Source organism: Bubalus kerabau, chromosome X (genome assembly GCF_029407905.1).
Source record: "Bubalus kerabau isolate K-KA32 ecotype Philippines breed swamp buffalo chromosome X, PCC_UOA_SB_1v2, whole genome shotgun sequence".
NCBI lineage: Eukaryota > Metazoa > Chordata > Mammalia > Artiodactyla > Bovidae > Bubalus > Bubalus kerabau.
This window is the reverse complement of record NC_073647.1, coordinates 102,131,079-102,144,701: the sequence shown is the minus strand read 5'-3', so window position 1 is coordinate 102,144,701 and position 13,623 is coordinate 102,131,079. Positions and strand designations below refer to the sequence as shown.

Genomic DNA, 13,623 nt, shown 5'->3' with positions numbered 1-13,623 from the left:
GTGGGTTCCAGTGTCCTCCTGTTGATGATTGTTTAACAGCTAGTTGTGATTTCAGTGCTCTCACGGAGGAGATGAGCGTACACCCTTCTACTCTGCCATTTTCAATGATCTGAAGGGTATTTGGATAGTTTCCAGTTTGGGTGATAATAAAGGTGCTATAAATATGTTTACATATTTTATGTGATGATGAGATTTCATTCACTTGGGTAAATATCTACGAGTCAGACTGCTGGGTTGTATAGTAAGTATGTGTTAACTTTATTAAAAACTGCCAAATTGTTTTCCAAAGTGACTATACGATTTTAAATTCTAACCAGCTATGTATGAGAGTTCCAGTTGATCTACATTCTCACCAGAACTTGGAATTGTCCATTTAAAAAATTTTAGCCATTTTAACAGTAAGATAGTTGTATCTTACTGAGGTTTTAATTAGTATTTCCATAATATCTAATATTTGACATCTATATATTTTCTTTGGTGAAGTGTTTTTATAAATCTTTTGCCTAGTTTTTATAGGAAACATTGTTTTCTTATTGTTGAGTTTAAAGTTCATTATATATTCAGGACAAAAGTTATTTATCAGGTATGTGTTTTGCAAATTTTTTCTTTTTATTTGCTTATCAATACCTTTCATGGGGCATTTAAAGTTTTAACAAAGTCTAATTTATCTTTTTCCTTGTTTTATGGATTGTGCTTTTGGTATTGCTTCTAAGAAATCTTTACCTAATCCAAGGTCACAGAAAAATTAGGTTTTACATTTAGTTCTATGATTCATTTTGCATTAATTTCTGTATGTGATTTAAAGTATGGATCAAAGTTTTGTGTTTGTTTTTTGTTTTTGCACATAGCTATTCAATCATTTCAGCATCATTTACTTAAAAACCATCCTTTCAACTGAAATGCCTTTGCACTTTTATTGATAATCAGTTGTCATATGTGTGTGGATCTCTTACTAGACTCTTCATTCTGTTCCACTGAAGTATTCATCTGTATTTACACCATTCCTACACAGTCTTGATTACTGTAGCTATGTAATAAATTTTAAATCATGTAGTATTAGTCCTCCAAGTTTGTTCTTCTCTTTCAAATTCGTTTGGCTACTGTAAGTACTTTGTGTATCCATTTGAATTTTATAGTCATTTCTTTGTTGCTATGAAAGTGAGTTTTGATTGTGATTAAATTTAATCAGTTTAGAGGTAATTAGCACCTTAAGATTATCAACTTTTTCAATTCAGATATATAAATGATTTGATATATTTATATATTGCAAACTGATTACTGCCATAAGGTTAGCTACCACTTCCATCTTATCGCAGTTACTATTTCTTTTTTGTGGTAAAAACATTTAAGATCTACTCTCTAGGCAACATGCAAGTTTATGATGCAATATCATTATCTATAGTCCCCTGCTGCACAATAGGTTCCCAGAACTTGTTCATCTCATAACTGGAAGTTGGTGCTCTTGGACCAGTATCTCCCCATTCTCTCCACCCTCCAGTCCTCAGGAACCACTACTCTACTCTGTTTCTCTGAGTCTGGCTTTTATAGATTCCATATACAAGTGATAATACCATGCAATATTTGTCTTTGTCTGACTTATTTCACTTAGCATGATGCCCTCAACGTTCAGCCAAGTTGTAGCAAATGGCACAATGTCCTTCATTTTCATGTATGATATTAGTAATATTCCATTGTATATGTATACCACATCTTTATCCATTCAGTGTTGACAGACACTTGGGTTGTTTTCATATCTTGCTGTTGTGAGTAATGCTGCAGTGAACATGGGAGAGCAGCTATCTCTAAAAGATCCTGATTTCAATTCCTTTGAATATATGCCCAGAAGTGGAATTGTGGGTCTACTTTGAATTTTTTGAGGAACCTCCATACTGTTTTTCACAGTGGCTGCACCAATTTACACTCCCACCAACAGTGCACAAGGGTTCCTTTTTCTCCACCTCTTTGCCAACACTTGCTATTGCTTATCTTTTTGATAATGGCCATTCTAATAGATGTGAAGTGACATCCATTGTGGTTTTGACTTTCATTTCCCTGAGGATTACTGATATTGAGCACCTTTTCATGTAGCTATTGGTCATTTGCACAGATTCTTTGGAAAAATGTCTATTCAGTTTCTCTGCCCATTTTAATTGGTTTGTTTGGTTTTTTGTTTTTGCTTTTTTGCTGTTGAGCTGCGTGTGTTCTTTATATATTGTGCCTATTAACTCCTTATCAGATATATGATTTGTAAATATCTTCTACCATTCCAGAGGTTGTCTCTTCATTTTGTTAATTCTTTTGCTGTACATTTTTAATGTCTTCTTGATGTCTGCCATATTTGATAGTGTTTCTCTAATCTGATCCTACTCTGTGCTCTCTCTATCCAGATGATACATTTTCACCTTGTGATCAGATTTCACTATTTCATGAAATGGCTCTTAAGTACTCCAGAATGTTTGGCTCTTTCTTTTTTCTCATCCTCCATCCCACAGGAACTCAGGGAAAACATAGGATTTTAGGCCATGTAGTAACTGAGGCTTTTGTGTGAAGTGTTAGTTGCTCAATCATGTCTGACTCTTTGCAAACTCATGAACTGTAGCCTGCCAATCTCCTCTGTCTATGGAGTTCTCTAGGTAAGAATACTGGAGTGGGTAGCCATTCCCTTCTCCAGGGGATCTTCCCAACTCAAGGATCAAACCTATGTCTCCTGCATTGCAGGTGGATTCTTTACATCTGAGCCATTAGGTAAGCCCCTAACTAAGGCTTTTACTTGTATGTTTTTAGAAAGCTCCCAGAATTAAGAGCCTGCTTCTCAGATTCACAGACATAGAGAACATACTTATGGTTTCCAGGTGGAGGAGGGGTGGACTGGGAGTTTGGGATTAGCAGATCAAACTATTATATATAGGATGGAAAAACAGCAAGGTCCTACTGTATAGCACATGGAAATATATTCAATATCCTATGATAAACTATAATGAAAAAAGAGTTTAAAAAAAATCCATTCTTACACTGAAGAAAGCAAGCCAGTTTCTTATTGTATAACTTAGGGCCTAATCGGGGAAAGAAACCACATACTAATTTGAACAGGAAAAGTTTAACATTAATTATTGATTATTGTGGGATTGAAGTAATAAGGGATTAGCCAGTAAGAGTAAAGAGAACTCTAGTGAATAAAGAAATAGCAGATTAGTGTGTGAGAGTAGCTCAAGGGCTGTGAAGGAACACCCAAAGGAGAGCCTCCTCAGCTTCCCACAGGTGAATACAGACCTTATAGGGAGGGCATATCCACGGCTCATGGCATGGCAGAAGAGTTGCTGTTGTGCTGCACTGGTGAAACTTGCTGGAAATCTGTCCTCTTTGGTTCCAGAAAAAACTGATCATGGGGCAGTGTCTCATTGGAAATACTCCACTGCAAATCATCTGAGAGGAGTGCCAGAAGTGCTGGGTGCTTCTGGCTGCAAAGAATTGCAGAAGCTGGGTTCTTGGGAAGCCATAGGAGCAGCAGGAGTTGGGTGCTAAAGAAGTCACCTGCACTTCAAGATCTGGGTGGCTGGGAAACTGCATGTGCATCAGGAGCCAGATGCTGCTGAAGCCACCACACTTCTGGAGCCTGGTGTTAAACAAGCTGCCCTTGCTGGAGGAGCATGCTGAGTGAGCTCACCTAGAACCAGGAAGCAAAACCCCTTCTTCCAGTGTTTCTCCATCACCCTGTGTTGATAAGGTTCAACATCATGCCAGCTACCAAAGGAAAAGAGACTCAGATCCATTTTTGTAGAGTGGGCAAGGAAGTGTGATTCGGGGTTAAAAGGCAATAAATTGATAACTGGAGCACTTATTCTTCAATTTTTCTGAAGCAAAGCATGGAGAATATTTATTAAACTTAAATGTATTGAATTTGGAGAGATAGTCAGAGGAAGGTACTTTGTTCTCTTTCAGAAGGATTCCTCAAGTGTATGCTCAGAGGAATTCAAAAGACTATAGATTATATTTAGAAAGGGAAGATAACTGCATGAAATGTTATTAATTGCAGCCTTTGTGTGTTAATTCTTTATGTTGTAACAGAATTGTGCCAAATTGAGTATCAGTATGAGTGGTACCATATCTGCTTTATACATTCATAACAGGCATTCATTTATACACCTCCCTAGAGGTATACTGAAATTAGAGCTGATATCAAGGGCAATACATTTTGAATATGCACAGAGGAGCAAAGCAACAAGCTTAATATAGCTATATCCTCTCTTACATAAGCATTCTCAGGTGAATGGGTCCATTCAACAAATCAACTCTGATCCTGTTGGGTTATTTGGGAGCCATGTTCCAAGTTATTGCTCTGCCATCTCCTAGGCCATTGTTGTCAGCTGGGTTGGTTGATGTTGGATCATTGTTGAGTCCTCTGGGCTGGGGAAGGGAGAAATGGAGATTTGCCCACTGTCTTAAGGCCTGGCCCAGGTGCAGCAAATGTCACTTCTGCTCACACTCTACTGGTAAGAACAAAGTGAGACTGATAAAGGTAAAGCCCAGCTATGTTCTATTTCTATAAAAGAAGAGGTGAATAGATACTGGTGGATGGCTTATAGTTTCTACCATAGATGGATGGCTTGCCTTATTTGACACTTGTTGAAAGCATATAGTTTTCCTATAGATATAGAGGAATTGGTATTTGAGGACTATAAATTTAATGGCGATGCTCATAATAGTTCAGAGGGAAAAACAAAAGGAAGAAGAGAGATTATTAAGTTTTTAGAGCTAATGTATAATAAGGACATGCATTCTGAAATATTTCTTCCTTTCATGCTTCACCCATAACAGACTTCAGTTTCTTCTTCTGATTACCCTACTCAGTGTCCTGACTTCCTACATAGTGGATATGGATTCCCAAGGTTCAAACCCCATCTCTTACTTATTTAGCTATTTAATCTTCAGCAAGTTACATAACTTCTCTGTGCTTCTGTTCTCTCATCTGTGAAACATGATTGATAATGATAGCTACCCATTAGGGTTTAGTGAAGATTAAATGAGCTATTTTGTGTAAAACACTTGGGAATAGTACCTGGTACATCATAAATGGTATATAATTGTTTTGCATATATTAAGTGTTCTAGAAGAATTTTCATGATTGTTATATGGACTCTTCTATTTTTTTGTTCATCCTGTCCAAACTTCATGATAACTGTTCTGGAGTCATTTTCATTTTTTTTCTTCTTTTTAGATGAGGATATTGGGCAAACTCAACAACAGAGAATTTCTGGAGAAGTTTCATTCCACTGTGAGAAAATTGGTCAATCCATAGGAAAAGATTCATTGTGTTCCATTATAGAAGAACTGTGGCAAGGTAATGACCAGCTAGAAAGAAATCAAGAAAACCAAAATAACCCTTTAAGTCATGTGAAAGTATTGACTAAGGAGAGGGGCTATGAATATAAAAATATTGAAAAAATAATTCATGTGAGTACCAGGCTTATTCCTTCAATTAAAAGACTCCATAACTTTGATACATTTGGAAAAAGTTTGAAGCATACTTTAAATTTACATAATCACAATAAAAGCAATGCAACAAAGAACTTTGATAAGATTTTTGGAAATGGTAACAATTTTGTACATAGCTCTTCCTTTACTAAGAATGAGAATGCTAATATAGGAACAAACTCCTATGAACTTAATCAATGTGAAAAACATCTTGACCACAAACAAGTTCTTGCCCACCATCAAAAAATTCATACTGGAGATAAACTTTATATATGTACTGAATATGTGAATACCTTTACCCAGGAGTCACATCTTTTTGAGCATCAGAGAATTCATGCTGGAGAAAAATCCCATGAATGCAATAAGGATGAGAATATCTTCACCCAGAAGCCACAAATTGAGGTACCTCAAAGTGTTTACACAAGAGAGAAACCTTTTATATGTATTCAATGTGGGAAGGCTTTTACCCTCAGGTCAAACCTCATTACACATCAGAAAATTCATACTGGGCAGAAACCCTATAAATGCAGTGAATGTGGAAAAGCCTTTTTCCACAGATCATATCTCTTTAGGCATATGAGAATTCATACAGGAGAAAAACCTTATGAATGCAATGAATGTGGAAGAGGATTTTCTCAGAACTCTGACCTCAGTATACATCAAAAAACTCATACTGGAGAGAAACACTATGCATGCAGTGAATGCGGGAAAGCCTTCACAAGAAAATCAGCTCTCAGGATGCATCAGAGAATTCACACAGGAGAAAAACCCTATATATGCACTGAATGTGGAAAGGCCTTCATCCAGAAATCCCATTTCAATACACATCAGAGAATTCATACTGGAGAAAAACCTTATGAATGCAGTGACTGTGGAAAATCATTCATTAAGAAATCACAGCTGCATGTGCATCAAAGAATTCATACAGGAGAAAAACCTTATATATGCACAGAATGTGGAAAGGTCTTTACTCATAGGACAAATCTCACTACACATCAGAAAACTCATACTGGAGAGAAGCCATATATGTGTGCCGAATGTGGGAAGGCTTTCAGTGATCAGTCAAATCTCATTAAACACCAGAAAACTCATACTGGAGAGAAACCCTATAAATGCAATGGCTGCGGAAAGGCCTTCATATGGAAGTCACGCCTCAAAATACATCAGAAATCTCATATTGGAGAGAGACACTATGAATGCAATGAATGTGGCAAAGCTTTTATCCAGAAATCAACACTCAGTGTACATCAGAGAATCCATACAGGAGAAAAACCCTACGCTTGTCCTGAGTGTGGGAAGGCCTTCATCCAAAAATCACACTTCATTGCACACCATAGGATTCATACTGGAGAGAAGCCTTACGCATGCAGTGACTGTGGAAAATGCTTCACCAAGAAGTCACAACTCCGAGTGCATCAAAAAATTCACACAGGAGAGAAACCCAACATATGTGCTGAATGTGGAAAGGCTTTCACTGACAGGTCGAATCTCATAACACACCAGAAAATCCACACTAGAGAGAAACCCTATAAATGTAGTGATTGTGGAAAAACCTTCACCTGGAAGTCACGCCTCTCTATCCATCAGAAATCTCATACTGGAGAGAGACACTACGAATGCAGTAAATGTGGGAAAGCTTTCATCCAGAAGGCAACACTAAGTATGCATCAGATAATTCACACAAGAAAGAAAGCTTATGCTTGCACACAATGTCAGAAGGCCTTCACAGACAGATCAAATCTTATTAAACATCAGAAAACTCATAGTGCAGAAAAACTATAAGTCTGGTGACTGAAAATACCTTCAGCTGAAAATCATAATGGGATGTGCATCAGCTGTCTCACAGAGGCAACAAGGAGTGCCTGATGCTGCAATCATTGCGCAGGGGGAGTAGATATGACAGACTACAAATAGCTTCAGTGAACAAAAGGTCAACAAAGCCAAGTATTCTTCAGTCAGGTGGAATACAAGTTGATATGCAATTATATGTGTAGGGAGCCACTTTGGTAAAGTATTTGAGCAATAGCCCTGGTTGGTTTCATGATTCACACAGACACTCTCATTCTCCCACAAATGGTAGAAATAGAGACCCCAGGAGATGTAATCTCTTGTGCTTCACTTTTTGGATAAAGGGCTTTATCAATTCAGCACTGATTTGTTCTTCACACCCTGAAATGTAAAACTACTCAATACTGACCAATTTTTTTCAAATTTCTAAGGTGGGGAGAAGAGCATTCATTGTCCAAACACTTTTAGGACACTGAAGTCAAGGCAAAAACCAATTTGGGAATATATTAATAGATTTATGAGTAGAAGCCGAAAGTTTTTATGATAATTGACATTTAAGACATGGAAAAGATTGCCCTGAGGAAGCGCTCTTTTTCTTCCCTTTGAGACATCACCATGGTATATTTTTAAAATATGAAATAAAAATTTTAAATGTTAATTTCTGACTTTATGCATTGGCAAATTAAACATAGCTCTAGCCTATGTTACAGGAATATAGTTATTAAATGTTACATATGTCTAAAGGTGGCAGTTGTTCCCTTATCAATTCCATGCTGTGGCAGCAGGTGATTCACACTTGAAAGTAGTGAGCATACCTTCTAATCTGTACTCCCAAAGCTATCATTTAGGTAAGCTGCAGACCATAAACTTCTTATCCCCTTAGTAACTGAACCTAAGACAATGAAACTGAGCCACAGCACTCTGGACTTCCGCTGAAGCTTCTGCTTTCTTTGGGATTCCTGTTTGAAAAACAACAGTTAAAGAAATTGGGTTTCAATACATAAAATGGTGGGTTTTCTTCCAAGTTATATTCATTTTTATGTGCACATTAAGAGTAATTTTGTGTGGATTGCTATGGGATAAAGTCATGTTGCATTAGTTATTTAGCCTAAGATATGATTATAATTATAGTTGAATAACCAGAAGACTTCTCTAAAAAGAGCACTGCTTTTTTTAAGCACTGATAAGTAAACACTTTCTTGTTTTTAATTAAAAAATCTTTAAAATACTCTTAAGAAAAGGGGCTTTCTTTCTAGCATGTAGTTTTATTTTGTTTTTAAACTTTTTAATTAAAGTATAATGCATACTGAAAATGTATATGTCATAAGCATACAGTTCAATGAATTCTAAGAAACTGAACACACTCAGATCAAGAAACAGAACATGACTAGCACCCCAGAAAAACTCCCTGTGCTCCCTTCCAGGTCTTATTGTCCACCTCCCCCACTAGGTCAACACTATCTTGACTTAAATAGTTTTGTCTGCTTGGTATTTTATATAAATTCACTCAGTAGTTATATTTCATATTTTGGTAATATATTGTTAAGTATCTGTCTTCTTTCATTCACATTATAAATGTGAGATTTGTCCATATTGTTAAATGTAGTTTTAGGTAATTCATTCTTATTGTCAGGTTAAATTACACTGAAAATTCAACAATATATTTATCCATTCTATTGTTAATGGACATTTGTGTTGTTTGCAGCTTAGAGCTATTGGAAATAGTGCTAGTATAAATATTTTAGTACCTATCTATTGGTGAACATATTTATAAACTCTGTTAGGCATATATCTAGGAGTTGAACTGCCAGATTATATTGTATCCATATGCTCAGCTAGTTTATGAAACTAGTTTTCCAAAGTGACTGCACCAGTGTTTTCCAAAGTGACTGCACCAGTGTACACTCCCACCAACACAGTATATGAGTTCTAGTTGCTCCTTGTCAATACTTGGTATTTTCCATCTTTTTTTTTTTAAACTATAGCCATTATGCTGGATGTATAGTGATATCTCAGTGTGATTTAATTTTTATTTTCTTATCCTTCAACCCCACCATAGTATCTTCCCAAGACAGTTGCCTGATATCTCAGATCTGAAACTTAGCATGGTTCTCATGTGACTGTACCATTTTACATCTCACCAACAATAGTAAGCAATTAGTAACTTTAAATATTCCCATACAAAAATGCCCAAAGCTTGATGGTTTGACTGGTTGAGTGCATTAAACATTTGAGTAGAAATCTTTCAGAAAATAGAGGAGGAAGGAACACTCCCCAACTCTATGAGGCCAGGATTACCCTGATACTTAAGCCATACAAACATATCACAAGAAAACTACAAGCAACATTCCTCGTGAATATAGATGTAAAAATCTGCAACAAAATATTAGCAAGTTGAATCCAGCAACATATAAAATGTTTATACATCATGACCAAGTGGGATTTATTCCAGTGATGCAAGACTGCTTGCTTCAACATTCAAAAATCAGTCAATGCAATCTACCGTATTATATATACAGGGTAAAAAAAAAAGAAAAAATCACATAAAGCACATAGTCCACATAGTCTACATATTGAATACAACTTTATCAAATCTCCAACAGGCTTTCTTCCCCATAAATTGATTAGCTAATCCTAAAATTTATATAGAAATAGAAAAGACCAAAAATAGCAAATAGGAATTTGCCAAAAAGCAAAATAGAAGGACAGTAACTTCCCAATTTCTTGATTACAGTAATCAAGACAGTATGGTACCAGTATGGGGAGAGAGAGAGAGATCAATGGAATAGAAAAGAATCCAGGAATAAACCCTGATACCTATGGTAAACATAGTTTTTTACAAAAATGTGAAGGCAATTCATTGGGAAAAGAAAAGTCTTTTCAACATTTGGTGCAGGAATGATTACATATACATATGCAAAAAGATGAATTTAAATCTTACTTCACACCATACTAAAAATTAACTAAAAATGGATCAAAGATGTAAATATAAAAGCTAAAACTATAAAGGGTTTAGCAGAAAACATAGAAAAATCTCTGTGATCTTGTATTAGGCAAGGAATTCTTAAATACAACACCAAGAGCATGATCCATAAAGAAAAAATGATAAATTAGACTTCATCAAAACTAAAAAGGTTCAAACCTCAAAAGATACCATTAAGAAAATGAAAAGACAAAGCACAGACTGGGAGCAAACATTTATCTGTTAAAGAACTTGTATCTGGAATATATAAAGAACTCTTACAATCCAATAAAAAGAAGACACACAACCCAGTTTACAATTAGGCAGAAGATTTGAAGAGAGAGTTTGCCAGCTACATTATATATATATATATATATATATACAGGCTTCCCTGGTAGCTCATCTGGTAAAGAATCCATCTGCAATGCTGGAGACCCTGGTTCAATTCTTGGGTCAGGAAGATCCCCTGGAGAAGGGATAGGCTAGCCACTCCAGTATTCTTGGGCTTCCCTGGTGGCTCAGACGGTAAAGAATCAGCCTGCAATGCAGGAGATCTGGGTTCAGTCCCTGGGTTGGGAAGATCCCCTGGAGGAGAGCATAGCAACCCACTCCAGTATTCTTGCCTGGAGAATCCCCATGGACAGAGGAGCCTGGCGGGCTACAGTCCATAGGGTCACAAAGAGACAAGACTGAGCAACTAAGCACAGCACAGCATGTATATATATATATATATACACACACACACACATATATATATACGCACACACACACACACATGAATAAACATGTGAAGAGATGCCCAACATCATTAGGCATTAGAGAAATTTTAACTAAAACCACAAGCTTCCCTAGTGGCTTCAGTGGTAAAGAATCTGCCTGCCAATGTAAGAGATGTGAGTTCAATCCCTGGGTCAGGAAGATCCCCTGAAGAAGGAAACGGCAACCCATTCCAGTATTCTTGCCTGGAAAATCCCATGGACAGAGGAGCCTGGTGGGCTACAGTCCATTGGGTCACATAAGAGTCAGACATGACTTAGTGACTAAACAACAGCAACTAAAACCACAATGAAATACCACTTTATATGTACTAAAATGGCTATGTTGGCACAGATAGGGAAAATCAAGAACTTTCCTACATTTCTGGTGTGACTGTATTAAAATGACGTAGCCATTTTGGAAAAGTTTGGCAGTTTCTTAAAAAGTTGATCATAAATTTACCAGAGGACTCAGTACTGCCACTTCTATAATCTAACCAAAAGATATATAACATGTGTTCATACAAACACTTGCACTTGAATATTAATAATAGCATTATTCATACAAGACAGAAAAGTAGAAACAATCTAAATATCCATCAACTTAGAAATAGACAAAATATGGTATATTCAGCAATAAAAAAAGAACAAATGCTACAGTATGGCTGAACTTCAAAAATATGCTAAGTGAAAGAAGTGAGATGCAATACATCTAGTATTATATTTGAATATTGCATTTATATGAAATGTCCACAAAAGTAACATCTATAAAGCTCTGTAGATCAGTGGTTGTCTGGAAGATCCCCTGGAGAAGGAAATGGCAACCTACTCCAGTATTCTTGCCTAGAAAATTCCATAGACAGAGGAATCCATGTGGACACAAATAGGATACAGCTGAGCTACTGACCATAGGGGTAAGGATGGGAATCATCACTGTGAATTAGTAAGAGGAATCTTATTGGGGAGATAAAAATGTTACAGAACTTGACTGTGGTGATGGTTGCACAGCTGGGCAAGTTTAATGAAGGTCATTGAAGTGATCCTCAATTCCATTCCTGTTTAAGCATCTGGGTTCTCTGCCATAACATCTATTGCCACCCATATCTAGAATGAAGTGTTGTCTTGGAGCCTGTTGTACATTTAAAAATAAACTTTTTTTAAAAGGTCATTGAACTGTACAATTTAAATATGGAACCTAAATTATACCTCAATAAAGTTGTTTCTTTTTCAGAGTTGTTTTGGCTCTCTAGGTCCTTAACATTTGCATATAAACGGTAGAATAAGTTTGTTCATTTCAACAACATAAAAAGCTGCTGTGATTTTTATTGAGATTGGTTTGAATCTATAGATCAATTTGGGGAGAATTGAAGTGTTAACAATATTGAGTTTTCTGACCGATAAATAAGGCATATCTCTCCATTTAATTTCTCTCAACAGTATTTTGTAGTTTTCAGTGTACAGGTCTTTCACATCTTCTGACAAATTGTTGCCTAAGTATTTCATATTTTGATGCTATTTTACTTGATGTTTTATTTCCACTTTATTGTATAGTATTCATTTTTTTCAATTACTTATTGTTAATTACTAGTATGTAGAAAAGCAGTTGCCTGAAGAAGGGCATGGAAACCCACTCCAGTATTCTTGCCTGGAGAATCCCATGGACAGAGGAGCCTGGTGGGCTACAGTCCATAGGGTCGCAAAGAGTCAAACAAAACTGAAGCGACTTAGCACTCACGCAGAAAAGCAACTGATGTTTGTATGCTTATCTTGGGCAGAAGTTAGAGGAAACAGTCCCTACATAAGACTGCCCTCACTTCCAACACCAACTGCAAGTTCAAGGGTCTCTAAGAACACCCTCAATTTTAATCATTCCAATCCATCCTGTCAAGCCATTAAATACATTATCATATTTTATACCAATTTGATTATTCTTCATCTCTGATCTGCCTCTATTTGTACCTTATGATAAACTTGTGTGGAACTATTTAGCTTATGATTAGCTAAATTCATTTCTTCCTCAAGCTAGTCATTTGCCATCAATATTATATCCTGAAAAATCCTTTAACTCAATTTCCCTATATATTTGACCATCAATACAAATATAATCTTAGCAACAATGCCAGTGTTACACCGTGATAGTAGTGTAACCTGCATACAACATTGATAATATGTGTAACCTGCATACAACATTGTGCCTATAGTCAACATTATATACTCTACATTTAAAATTTTTCAAAAGAGTAGATGTCCTGTTAAGTGTTTTTCCAAAGTAAAATATATCAAAAGATACTGGCACATTACTAGAGTCCCACTAGGTCATCAACAATTAGTCCAGTTGATCTCCCAGAACAATATTGCTCAGGTTTGTAGACTTCCATTTGACCTTCTCAGGTTTCAAAAGTAAGAGGAGTCTTGGCAACAAGTGGCTTCATTCTCTCTGGCATCTGGTTTAATTGAGTTGAGACAGTATTATCACTTATTCTGAGCCTCTCAGGGCACCAATGTAATGGATTTTCCTTGTTGCATAACTTATTTATTCATTCTTTTGCTTTCAGCTATATTCCTCCTTCTCTCCATTTATCATTGAATTTGACCCAAATTTTTCCATCTTTGAAAGAGACAATAGGTTCATCCACTGTGCTGGTC

General features: G+C 36.3%; 1 protein-coding gene across 5 annotated transcripts in view; it reads left to right on the top strand.

The window, feature by feature from the left end:
* The window catches only part of ZNF41 (zinc finger protein 41), a 46,631-nt gene extending 34,425 nt beyond the window's left edge, over positions 1 to 12,206 (top strand). For all 5 annotated transcript variants that reach the window (XM_055563393.1, XM_055563392.1, XM_055563388.1 and 2 more), the window contains one exon: positions 5,216 to 12,206. In XM_055563393.1, coding sequence (XP_055419368.1) covers positions 5,216 to 7,254 — 2,039 coding nt within the window. In that variant the 3' untranslated portion in view covers positions 7,255 to 12,206. The remainder of the gene's footprint in view (positions 1 to 5,215) is intronic.
* Positions 12,207 to 13,623: the final 1,417 nt, after the last annotated feature.